The sequence below is a fragment of the Cariama cristata genome, unplaced genomic scaffold, assembly GCF_000690535.1.
Source record: "Cariama cristata isolate BGI_N322 unplaced genomic scaffold, ASM69053v1 scaffold8543, whole genome shotgun sequence".
NCBI classification, from domain to species: domain Eukaryota; kingdom Metazoa; phylum Chordata; class Aves; order Cariamiformes; family Cariamidae; genus Cariama; species Cariama cristata.
Window position 1 is genome coordinate 2,253 of NW_009606616.1, and position 13,115 is coordinate 15,367.

At 52.6% G+C, this 13,115-nt stretch overlaps 1 protein-coding gene across 1 annotated transcript in view; it reads right to left on the reverse strand.

Moving 5' to 3' along the window:
* The window catches only part of CLPB (ClpB caseinolytic peptidase B homolog (E. coli)), a gene marked incomplete at both ends in the record, with an annotated part of 68,697 nt that overhangs the window by 2,074 nt on the left and 53,508 nt on the right, over positions 1–13,115 (reverse strand). The window contains 4 exons of the mRNA XM_009696424.1: positions 2,597–2,753; positions 5,769–5,930; positions 8,483–8,527; positions 11,545–11,600. Of these exons, the coding sequence (XP_009694726.1) occupies positions 2,597–2,753; positions 5,769–5,930; positions 8,483–8,527; positions 11,545–11,600 (420 nt within the window). The remainder of the gene's footprint in view (positions 1–2,596; positions 2,754–5,768; positions 5,931–8,482; positions 8,528–11,544; positions 11,601–13,115) is intronic.

Here is a 13,115-nt window from a genome sequence, read left to right on the forward strand (position 1 = left end):
CACAGAGCACATCGTCAGCCCGGGCTGCTCCGCGTAGGCTCCCACGGCTCTGCCAGGCTCAGGAACGGTCCTGGGTCCCCTCGGCAAAGACCAAAACCCCGTTCCGACTGCTTGCAGCACAGCTCGGCCGGAGTCTACTTCTCTCCGCCGACTGCAGATGGAGCCAGGGTCTGACTGGCTCCCGCATCCCAGCTCTGAACCACGGCAGGCAGCTCAATTGCAGGGTTTACCTGTCTGCCGCCCAAATTCACGTTTCTCTTTGTCTTTACCGCCTCATTCCTTCCTACACCTTCACGCACTTAACTCCACCTGCTATTTAACGCAGGGACGCTCACAGGGACATCCCTTGCATCCGAGGTGCTCTGGATGGGATCCTGACACGCAGGGCGGTGGAGAAAGACCCACGCTGGGTGCTGGGTGCTGGGTGCTGGAAGCCCTTCCCAGCTTCGTTGCACCCCAGCAGCGGCAGAAGGGGTTCCCAGGCTCCACCAGACCAACGCTGGTACTGGTACGCAAGAGAACGGTGCTGAGCCCTCTGAAATCACCTCTTCTCCTTCCCCGTCGCTGCAGAGACGAGGATGCTGAGGGTGCTGGGGTGCGTCCTGGGTGGGGAGTTTGCTGCACAGCGCAGGGGAGATGGACAGCACAGCCCGGCCACGGGGTGTAAATGGAGTCGGGGGTCTTTGGTTATAAGGATTCGGCCCACTTCACTTCTCTGTTTTCTGCTAACAGACACTAAAGGGTTTTTCGAAAAGTAACAGGACTTTGGCACGGCAGTCTGGAAGAGGAAAGCTGGAGCAGGCAGAAGAGACAGAGCTGCCCCCAGTATTCAGGTTTGCCACCTGTCATCACCGCTGCTTCCACTCGCAGATGCAGAGATGCTGTGGAGGCAGCTCCTTCCCTCTATCGTTCCATTTATCTGCCCCCCCAGGCACTCACACGGATCTCCTGGCCGCTGCCTCCAAGAGCATCTCCAAGCCAAGAGCTCCATAAATTGCAAGGAGCTCCAGGAAACTCAATTGAGGGCAGGATTCTGAGCCGAAACGCGTTTTCCGGCTGTGCCCTCTCACCGCCGTTTGCTCACTGCAGCTGTCTGCCATACAGTTCTAGAAATTAAAATTCAATGCTTTCCTCATTTAGCAGAAAAGTGCTTGGCATTTTAAAATGTTATTCTTGAAAGTTCAGTTGCAGGCATGCTTTGTCCTTTACCTAGTTTGATTGAAATTTAAAGATTCTGAATTAAGCCAGCTGTGGCATCCACTTCTCAGAATAAAAAGGAAGAGACAGTGAAAGAGAAGTTGGAAAATACATTTGACGGCAAAACCCAACATTTTTTCCTGCTCCCATGGAGCTGATGCAGAGGGCTGTTCCCTGGGCACAGCCGCAGCGCACACCACACACCGCAGCTTCTCCGGGCATTTCCACCGGTGACCACAGTTCTCGAGACTGACCTTTAGGAAATACGGAGTATCTGTGATGGCACACGCTGCTAGATAGCCTATGAAAAATGCAGCGCCCAGACATTTAAGACCATAAAAGGGTCTTAAAAAGAAAAAATCTGATGAGTTTTTTAAAACTGATGAGAAAACAAGGGATGTCGCCATCATTCACGGCTGCCTGGTTACCCACAGGCACAGCGGGAAGGGACACAGACCGCCTTTCCCCGTGCTCCCTGGGCCGGTGTCTGTGCTCACAAACCGCTGCATGTCTAACAGCCAGAGGGGACGGCACAGCAGAGACCTACCAGTCACTGGGGCCTACTGGGGCCACTGGAGTTATCACCACCTGGCTGGGGAAGGCGGTGGAGGGTTGCACATAAACTGGGATGCTGCTGCCTTCAGCAGACTTGTTTGGTTCAAATCTTAGAGGCTGCCCTTACTCTACTCAATTCTCCTTTTATTACGTAATTCACATGTTTTGAAAATTTTCTACAGGACCCTGATGTGTGGGTCCGGGGCTCCCATTCCAAAGTGAAGTAAAATTGATTAAGCTCAGTCCTTTTTGGAAGGACCAACAAAGGAAACAAAACTCCTCCTCTTTAATATGAGCACCTGTACCAGCCCCAGTCTTTTCTAGGAAGCACTTGGAAGGGTCCTGAAAGAATGAAAAGGGTGAGGAGATGAAGGGAAGAGAGCACAGGACGAGGAAGGCTGAGAGGTGGGACAGAAAGCCTTCTCCAAAGATGTGATCTCCCTCTGAAGGATGTGACCTCAAATAATGAGGATTTCAGAACTGGGCAAGCCCAAAGCAGAGGTATCACCGGAGGGAGAATGGTGGAGAGCGGGGTGTGGGACCTCTCAGCACCAGGACATCCCAGCATGACATCCCAGACACGCACAGAGAAGAGGAGGCAGCTGCTGGTCCTTCTGGCAGAGGAGCAGCCCCGGGGCTTGCCCGAAAGCTGCGGAGCCTGGGGGACGTCTCCGTGTGGACCAGCTGCAGGGGCAAGCAGCAGGGGGGCAACCGAAGGGTCTGGGTGCTCCCCCCTGGCAGAGGGATGGCTGAGCCGCTGTCGGACAGAAGAAGAGGGGCCTGCCGTGTTAGGAAGGAGGTGGATTCTTTAGGGATTTGGAGTATGGCATTGAAAGATTAGTACCTAAGTTTTCTGCGATCCTTTTTTTGCTCATCTCCATGGCCTCTTGTCGGAGCTGCAGAGCGTGCTGGGCAATCTCATCGCTCGCCACGTTGGAGGTCATGATAAAGATGGCATCCTTGCAGTCAATGGTTTTCCCCTTCCCATCCGTCAGTCGGCCCTGCAACAACACCGAGTCAACACAAGCAGCGTGGGCAGGTGCCACAGGAACATTGCCAAAACATGAGGCAAGAGAACACTGGTCCCATTTTTCCCCCCAGCAGATTTATTTTTGAGGGGATGCCCAAGGACACAGGCAGGGAGGAGGCAGGGCCAAGCAGCAGAGCCTCTCCGAGGAACGGCAGTAACTTTTCCTGCTCGTGGTCCCAGCCTGTCCCATCCGGGACACGCTCAACGGCAGCCCTGGGAGATGTAACTCAACCGCCTTCGATCCTCTGCCTACCTCCCTGCCGTGGCTTTGGGTCTGATCCATCAGCTCTGGCGAACCCCACGAGTACAGGTAAAGTTATTGCTGCCTCGTGCCTCTGTCCCACCCCTCCAACCGAGGCTGTTGCCCCTCCGGTGGGTTCAAAGGGCTCTCATAGGCAGTCGGGGCTCTGGGCTCAGCCCAGCCCGTCGTCGTGGTTTAGGCTGGGATGCTGGGCTGGGTGCTGGAGTGGCTGAGAGGCGAGACATTCCCCCCCGCAGGCTTTTTCTGGGGGCAGAGCAGGCAGCTGCAGGCATCAGTGCCTTGAACAGCTCCAGCAACATTGCCCACATGTTCACCAAAGCCTTCCAGACGAGTTGGTTCAAAGCTCCCCGGGCACCGTACCCGCCTGGGAGGGCTCGGAGGGGGCTTTGTGGTGGTCTGAAGGCACCACGGGGAAGCACAGTTGGTGCAGGCCTGACCGAAAACAAGCAAAGCCAAAATAACCTTGCAGAAATAATGGGGTTATGGCTGTAACGGAGTGAATTAAGCAACGGAGAGGCCGTGATGGCAAGAGGCAATAGAGAGCATCCCTCACACCCGTGGGATGGCCTGGCAAACCAAACCAGGGCAGCCCAGCACCGCGCTCGGTGGGGAGGGCGACCGCCGCTGCAGCCAATTGCCATGGCATCAACCCTCCTCCTACCAAAAGAAGGCAGGCACCCTTCAAAGGTACTAGTTCTCTTATTAATAAAATAAAAAAAGAGAGAAAAATAAGGAAAAAATAAGCAGCTCCCCAGGCAGTTTCTTTCCTCGATATGTCTCCAGCAGCAGATATCCAGCACAATGACACAAATCCTTGTTGGGTGCTTGAGATTAACATTTGGGTTATTGCCCTGTCAAGTGTGTGGTACAGGAATTGATTTCACATTTAGCTGCTGTGATGATCTATGCAAGAAAAAATTGCGTTATTAATCCTTAAAAGAAAAACAAAAAACTGCAAAACCTTCCAGTGCATCGCTCTGGAGTTTGGTTGCCTCTGAGGACAGACTGGGACCTCAAAAATAAACAGAAAAGCTTGGCTGCAACAGCCCGAGGGGTGCGCGGAAGATGCAGAGCCTGGAGACTCGCGTTTGTCCCTGGCTCCCACCAGCTCATGCAAGAGAGCTGCGGTTGCCCAAGGTCGTGTGCCAAGCGTGCCCCAGGGACCAGCAAAGGAGCCCAAAGTCACGGACTTTGTGCTCCCTTCCTCCGACAGCGGGTGTCTGCTCTCCGGCCCACTGCCAGCGGGATCGGGTGGTTTAATGAACGGAGATGCCCGGGAGGAGCGTCGGGGAGCTAACGGGCATGGACCTGCCTCTAACGTCGACAGAACTCCTTGGGTAGCTACCTCGGAGGAGTCTGGGGCTTCTGCCTGGGGCTTCCGCTGTCTCCAGAGGAGGTCAACGTACCCCTGGAGATGACTGGCAGTTTTCCCGGAGAGCTACCGGGCATGGGCCGGGGAACCCAGCACACACGATGCTTTTGGGAGCCCCAGACTCCTCCAAGGTAGCCACCCAAGGAGTTTTGTGTATGTTAAGGCAGGTCCATGCTGTAGTTCTTCAGGACTCCTCCCAGGTATCTCCAAGAGTGTTCTGGCTTCCTCTGAGGACAGCCGAAGTCCTGGGAAGCAGCCCCAGGCTCCTCCTAGGTAGTTAGCTGAAGAGTTTTGTCCAGGGCAGGGGGGTTGGAACTGGGTGATCTTTAAGGTCCCTCCCAAGCCAACCCATTCTGTGATTCTATGTTTGGGGTGGCAAGGTGTGAGAGAAATCACATGCCATCTGAAAAGTCATAAATTAACTGACCTGAACTAAAAACCAGCCGTTAACAATCTGTTAGGGTATCGATGGACTACAAAGTCCCCAGACTACCTGCTTTTCTGATGATGTGGAAACACCCTGACCCGCTCCAGGGACCTAGGAGCCAATTTTCTCCACGCCGTGCCTGAGGGGGCGTACACGGGAGGTGGGCACAGGGCACCACGGGAACAGGGCCATTGCCCTCCGGCCTCCTCTTGTCACTCCCGCTTTCTGCCGTGGACCAGCAGCCCACCTATTCCCACACCCAGCTGTCACTGGGGTGGCTTCTCCTTGGCAGTACCCTCATGACACCGCCACACCTTCCTGGTGACATGCAACAATCCAATTCTCAGCCTGCTTCCCCAAGTTTCCAACCCTCCCATCACTGGCTTTTTCTTTGCCTAAAGATGTCACTTATTCCACCAAGAGACCTCAGCATCATCCTGTTTCCTTGTGTTAAAATGCAGAAGAGGCTGACTGGCTGGGTCACACTTTTTTGGAAGGGACTATTGATCTGGAGCACTTCAGCTCCGCTCCAGGACATCCAGGACATGGCAAGGGACTTTTGACAAGGGCAGGGAGTGATAGGACAAGGGGTAATGGCTTTAAACTGGAAGAGGGAAGATTTAGATGAGATATCAGGAAGAAATTCTTCCCGGTGAGGGTGGTGAGGCCGTGGCAGAGGTTGCCCAGAGAAGCTGTGGCTGCCCCATCCCTGGAAATGTTCAAGGCCAGGTTGGATGGGGCTGTGAGCAACCTGGTCTGGTGGGACGCAGGGTTGGAATGAGATGATCTTTAAGGTCCCTTCCAACCCAAACCATTCTGTGATTGAATGATTTTATGATCTCCTGCACCCATTGTCCCTTGCACCGCTCACTGCCATCTTCCAAACAGCCGCTGTGCAAACTCTGACCCTGAAACGCAGGTTTACCTCATCGAACAGCTGCAGCATGATGGTGAGGACATCCGGGTGGGCTTTGTCAACCTCGTCGAAGAGCACCACAGCATTCGGACATTGCCTCAGCTTTTTGGTGAGCTGCCCACCCTCTTCATGGCCCACGTAGCCAGGCGGAGAGCCGATAAACTTGGCAACCTAGGAGGAAGCAACAGGACACATGAGAGCTGATCCGCGGATGCCAGAACGAAGCCCTCTCGGTAGCTCAGCAGGCAGCTATGACTCCTTGCTGCAGACAAATCAAGTTCTGTATTCTCTGTGACACCTACTGCAGCCCAGGTATCCCAGAATCAGCTTAATCAGCATCAATCTGGCAAAATGCAGATTGGTGGCTGCTGAGCAATTACCTCGCTCAGAGCTTTGACCAGCAGCATCTGTAGGAGCAGCCACCGGCAGGCAAACAGGCACCACCCCTACTTTTCTAAACAGTGTCTGAACGACCCATCCCAGCTGCCCAAGACCTATTTTCACCTCCTTTAGCCTTTTTAAGAACAAGAAATCAAAGGATTATGAGTGGCTGGTGGCTCTGGTGGGGAATCAAAGCTTGGGAAGAGGCCACGATGAATGAGGGTGGTGAGGTGCTGGCAGAGGTTGCCCAGAGAAGCTGTGGCTGCCCCATCCCTGGAAGTGTCCAAGGCCAGGCTGGATGGGGCTGTGAGCAACCTGGTCTGGTGGGAGGTGTCCCTGCCCAGGGCAGGGGGTTGGAACTGGGTGGGCTTTAAGGTCCCTTCCAACCCAAACCCTTCTGTGATTCTGTCATTCTCCCATTCTAGCGGCTCCTTTTTGCCAAGCGACCTGGGCAGGCTGCCCAGGTAGAGCTGCGATCCCCCTTCCCCGAGCACAGCCGCCCTGCACCGCCGCTGCCGCCCCTGCCCGCTCCCACGGACACGATACGGAGGTGAGGGGGGTCCTGCTGACTCGGGAACGGGAAAGCAGAAATTAGCTGATTGCAGCTAATTCCGTGCATTTGTTTTGCAGCGTCTGGGGCTACGTGAGGCTCTGCAGGCTCCTCCAAAGGATGCTGTCTCCTGGGCTGACCTCCTGATCCTTGTTTGCTTGAAAAATATATATTGGTCTCGCTGCAATTCTCTGCTTTATTCTTTCCCTTTGCTCTGCCTCTTGTCTTTGTCAGGGCGCAGTATTTTATGTCTCACATTTATACTCCTAACTCCTAACTCCTCTTTCTTTGTACTGAATCATCAACATGGCTTTATTTTTGTCTATTTTTGACTCCTACAGTGTAGCATCCTATCATAACCAATCTATCAGGCCAGCTGCAAGCATATCTTTATTTTCTCTTCCCACACCCCTACACTTTGCTGCTTTGGATAAAATAACACATTTTCTGGACCTTTTCTAGCCCTGGCCATTCAAGGGCCCAGCAGTTCCTGATGATGATGCTGAGGCTGCCACTGCCTGGTGCCAGGTCAATACACGAATCCGCCCTTGTCACAGCCCCTGTCACAGCCCCACACGCCGAGTGTGAGGGTCTGCCTGACCCCCGCCCGCTCGCAGCCTGCTGTGTATGGGGCAGAGGCTGGCTGCAGCCCTTGGCAGCAAGAAATGCAAAAAAATGGTACTCTCATCTTGGACCTGTCCTTCTGAGCACCTACCCAGGACCTTCCTCCTCCTCTCCTTCAAGACACCATCTTCCCAGGTCCCAGCCCGCGAGTCCTCCTCCTCCTCCTCCCTGTCTCAGTAAAACAACGCAGCAGCTCCAATATTTATGGGGATGATCCTCAGATCCCTCATGGGATATTTCTCATCCTGTGCTTTCTGGATTTGGGTGCACCTCACCAATGGCATCAATAAAAAATATAAGGCGCCTACAGAGCCATCAAAAGAAAAATATTATGAACCTACCATCTCAGCTAGGATGTTGCCGCTTTTTGGGGAGACAGAGCCCCCCAAAGGGATTTAGGTCCCCCCAGCTCTGGGGGTGACGCTGGCGAGATGTCCCATCTCTCCTGTGGCACCAGAATTGGGCAGGAGGTGTGAGGGGAGGGGTGGGCTCTGCACCACGGTCCTCTTTTCTGCTGGATTCTCCCCATCACCCCCGTGGGAGGCAGGCTGAGGCGGTGACCCCGCACCGGACTCAGCAACGTGTCGGAGGTAAGGAAGGGAACGGAGCTTTGGGTTGAGCTGTGCCTGCCTGGGCACGGGTCCACAGAGAGCCCTGGCACGGGTGGGTGATGTACAGCACGTGGCTCGTGCCCAGGCTGTGGACTGTCCTGCACAACATGATCTCTTCTCAGTCGCTCTTCCCCCAAGGGTCGACACTGTGTACAGAAGCCACAGCATCAGACACAAATGACTAAAGCTTTTCTTGCTCCTCGGTCTCTGTTCCTGACGTACCGGAGTCAAACTTGCTTTTCGGCTGGTATTTCCCATATTGCAATTTACTGCACAGCCCGGAGCAACGGCTGTTGCTCTGTGTCTTTGACACACCAAACCGCCCGTTTTCCGGAGAATGTGGAAGTCATTTGGGCAGGTCCTGGATGCCACTGCCAGGGCGAGATCACATCCAGCCAGGAGGTGACTGTCCCATTCACGGGCAGCGGGGAGATGCTCAGCACCACCCAGGACAGGGACCAAACGCAGGGGAATGAGGGCACTGACAGGATTTGTTTAAATTGCCCGTTAAACTCAAAGCTGCACCCCTTGGAAGAAGAGACAGCCTGTTTACTAACCTCATGCCTCTCCTGGAACTCTGACATGTCCAGTCTGATGAAACCCTGCAAAAGAAAGAAACACTTAACATGATATTTGATCAATGCGCTCCAAGTTTCATTACATTTCAAAGGCTCCCCCCAAACCAGGCAGGAGGCTGCGCGGATGAACAGAGGGCTTTGTGGTTCCCGAGGACTGCTGGCACTGGGGTGGCCAGGCCCACCACAAAATGCTGAGAGTTATTCTGAGGAAGAGGAAGATGATTGCAGTTTCTCAAAGAGAGCCAGGAACAGCGTCCGCTGCCAGCTCACAGCCCCCGGCCAAGATTCACTTCAGATGATCTGCTCGTCGCTACAGCCAGAGCGATACAGATGGGACTGAAACAGCAATGTACAATTTGCTAAATAAAATGGATATTCCTGCGGTTCGGCTTTCTAGAAATAAATCACAAAAAGAACACAATGCCTCTCTGCAAAAATAAAATCAAAATCAAAATCGTAAAGCCAAAGTAAACTAGGTTCGTGGGTGACCACCTTACACAGATACTATTGTCAGAGAATTTACAGCTACTACCCAAGTTTCCTTTTTGCATCTGAAAAGCTGCTGATTCACTGCAGACACTGAATTTCCTGGGCTTGCAGCTATAATCTGGCTCCTAGAGGTACGAGAAGAGAAGAGAAGAGAAGAGGAGAGAAGAGAAGAGAAGAGGAAGAGAATAGGAATAGGAATAGGAATAGGAATGGAATGGAATAGATTAGCCTAGACTAGAATATTTCAGTTGGAAAGGACCTACAATGACTGTCTAGTCCGACTGCCTAAGAGGAAGGCAAGCTGGAACTTTCCCGGCATCAGCACAGGCACGGCCAGCTGGACACGACCGCTCCCCATCGGCATCCGCCCATCGGAGCCTGCACCTCCCTGCTCCGCCGTGCCTAGCTCTTCCCAGGCAGGATCCGGCAGCGATCCCGGGCTGCCGATGGCCCTTACAGCCTGGCTGCAAATGTGCCAACACAAATGTTATCCACCAACAGCAGCCAGAGACCCACGTGAAACAGGTCTTTACTGGGAAGAGCGAACGGAGGTGGGAGGACATGCAGACCGGGAACACCAACAGGTACTGTGCAGGAGGAGACACAGGTCTGTGTATGCATCTCACCCGTACACGTGTACACAGCACACGCACAGACACAGCCCCACAGGGACCACAGAACCACAGAAGGGGTGGGGTTGGAAGGGACCTTTAAAGCTCAGCTGGTCCAACCCCCTGCCCTGGGCAGGGACACCTCCCACCAGACCAGGTTGCTCAGAGCCCCGTCCAACCTGGCCTTGAATATTTTACTTCAGAGCTCACGGATGGGACGTTTGGCAACGCACAGGGATCCCGGAGTTCTTCTGGTCCCAGGTGATGCCTTGGGGCACCAAACCAAGACAGTGCTGCCATGAGCTCCCAAGGGACGGAGGAAAGCAGGAGGATCCACCTACTTTGCCACTCTCCCGGGAAATGCTGGTATTTGGGGGCGGTGGTAAGAGTTCAGGTCAGTTTAGGACAGGTTTCAATTCAAAACAACACATTTCCCTGCAAAATACTACAATACCAACAAACTGCCCAGGGCAGAGCGAGGTGTACAAAACTGGGGCCCGATCCCGGCGGCGTGCAGGCCAAGGAGCGTCCCGCCAGTGTCCTGGCAAAGAGCCGGCACAACCAAAGCGGAGTTGGGTTCTGTAGGATCTGCTTTGCTTGGTCGGATCCTGCTCCCAATCCTCCTGTCTCCGTTCGTGCCACACAAGCTGGATAAGGAGGTTAGCGTTTGTTGTTACTTTGCAGCCTCTCTGGCAGTATGGAAATGGGATGGTTATGGGTTTTCCTTTCTTAATCCGTCAGTTCCTGCGAATTGCTGCACCCCCATCACCGCCCATGGGGTTTATGATGCCCCCCCTCACACCGCTCGTTACAGCACTGATGGCCAAGCTGATTCATTACCAATAAAGCTCCGATTTGTGCATGCTATTGAATTAACACAACATTCAGTGTTTAACTGTTTTTTCCATTTGATGTTTGGCCGGGCATTGACCAGTTCCAGGTGTGGGAGTCAGGGATGAAGGTGCCTGACACTCAGGAGCTGGGATTTATTGCTTCTGGAAGGCAATTACAGAAGGATGAGGAAAAGAAACCAGAACAGCCATTTTTATAGCTTCGTTTTACTTTTGATCTTCTTTCTACACGTGTCATTTTATCTCGGGTCTATCCTCTGCTGGAGGATGTGGGGGAGAGGAATTAATCTAGCGTCGGCGCGGGGGGCAGCTCTGCTTCTCTTTCCTCCCTTTCCCTGGCTCCAACCTCTGCGCCTTCCCCGGTTCTCCGTGGGAGAGAGCTGGGCACCTCTCAAAGGCAGCCAGAGGCTTCAATGGGAACTGGGGAGTCTGGCTTCAAACGCCTGCTGTTTTAAAACCTCAGACTTCCCTGAACTACCCCTCTACTAAGCCCCCACCACCTAGAAATAATTCCAACCCATCTTCACTAAAAGCTGCCGAGTGGGTAACAAACCAAACCACGCAAGCAGCTTCTGCTGTTTGGATCCCAAACATTTGAGCACTAAGAACTCAGCACAAAATCAATGCCACCATCCCCACCGTCCATACTGGTATGATGCGAGAAGTGGTGCAGCCAGGGACATGTAAAACAGACTTTCAGAATTTTATCCTTCTAAAAATTTACAGCGTTCTTAGTAAGAGAGGCAAAAAAATACGTTCACGACACAGGATGTCAAAATGACAGCAGCCTCCAACGGGGAACACAAGGTGTTGCTACACCCGCTGGGATTTCTACAATTCGGAGACACTGGTAACACAGACAGGGCCCTCCCAGGTTCACTTTAAGGCAGCAGTGGCCTTTCCTCGGTGCGCACAGACCTCGCATTTCTCTTCTACGGACGAATTACGCGTGCTGCAATGCAGCTGGGCTGAGCGGTGAGCTGGATGCCCAGCCTAGCAAAGCCAGACAACGACCCTGCCACCAAGAAACCAAACTCACCCCATTCCTAAAAGCATGCGGATGGCAAAAAGTGAAGGGAAGAGGCGTTACCTTTTTGACATCCTTATGGATGTACTTGGCTGTCTGCTTGGCCAGTTCGGTTTTACCTGTTCCAAAGACAGGAAGAAAAGATTTGTGTTAAACCAGGTTTGTCCACCATCTGTGCTAACGCCAGGGCCAGCAGCCCCTGTAACCAACACACGTATTTTTTTCTGCAAATGCACTCGTGGGAAGAGGGTATCACTGTCGGATCCTGGGGAGAACACCCTGCCGAGGGCCCTGGGCCAGACACAGCCCGGCAGCACTTACGGGGTCCATCAGGACAGCGGTATCTCCGCACCAGCTGCTTCATTTTTAGTAGTTGATTCTCACACGACAGGCAGAGAGATCTTTATTTTTTCCCACAAGAATGTGTGGTTAGATCCAATTTTTCTACATTTATTCTCAATATTCTAAGTTTCATGTGCAATGTCTTTTACTCTCTAGATAAAGAATTTCAGGGAAATGGGATATTCTTTCTTTCTTTGATTTATATAAGGTGACTGTCATAAAATTCTAGGATTAGGAACAATCAGTAATGGAGCAAATCCACACTGACATGGATGAACACACACCCCAGCTCGCAAAAGGCCAGACCCTGTCCTCCCAACCCATCCATTCAGGGAAAAACTCCATTGAACAGGCAGGCTCTACCCGTGTCAGAAATATCCCTAGCTCTGCCAGCAAACCTCTCTTCCCTGTGACCACCCACTGGCCCGTAATTGCTGGGGTTTTCCGCTTTATCAGGTGGGGAATTTGGCTGATTTCGGCTCCTGGGATCATGGGCGAAGGCGAGGTGCAGCCTTTCACAGCCACAGAGGATGCTCTGTGGGTTAACACGAGAACCTCACGCACCGTCTGGAGCCCGTGTGCTCTCTGCACTGCACATGTATCCAGTTTCGACTTAACTGCGCACCGAAAAATAAACACCCTGACACGTTAGGGCAGAGAGCAGGCACGCAGATATGCCAACTATTCTAAATAAAAAAAATTTGTGTCTTAAAACCCAAAGTAGCTACAAAAGGGCAGCATTACCCATCTGCCCCCGCCCCGCGCGGACAGAGCCGTTTCAGTGCTGATCGATTCGGTGGGGCCGATCTGCGGGATCATTCATTGCATCCCCACAAAAGGGCTGCAAAAATGGGAACTCATCGCTGTGCTCGGAAGCCTGCTCTGGCTGGTGAAGGCTCTGCCAAAACGTAGCATCTTATTTCAGTTCCAGCTTTGCTGACTTCGGATGATGCTGTATCGTAGATCCTGATGTGTGAGCATATAGGTATATGTGTGTACTTATACACAGTGTATACCTGTACATGTAGATGAATGGATCTTTGAAGTGCTTAACTGCTGTGGGAATCTACTGACATGTTGACAGACACGTTGGATATTTCAGTTTGCACATATTTGGGCTTTCAGATTGTTGTTACATCAAGACCTATATAAAATACCCACTTGAGACAATAAAATTCTCAGTTGCTTTGCTTTCTTATTTCAATATTCATTTTTATGGCAGTAAAAGAAGGAAAAAAAACCCAAACCCCAAACCATGGAAATACATGGGAGTTGAAGAGCTGACAATTTAT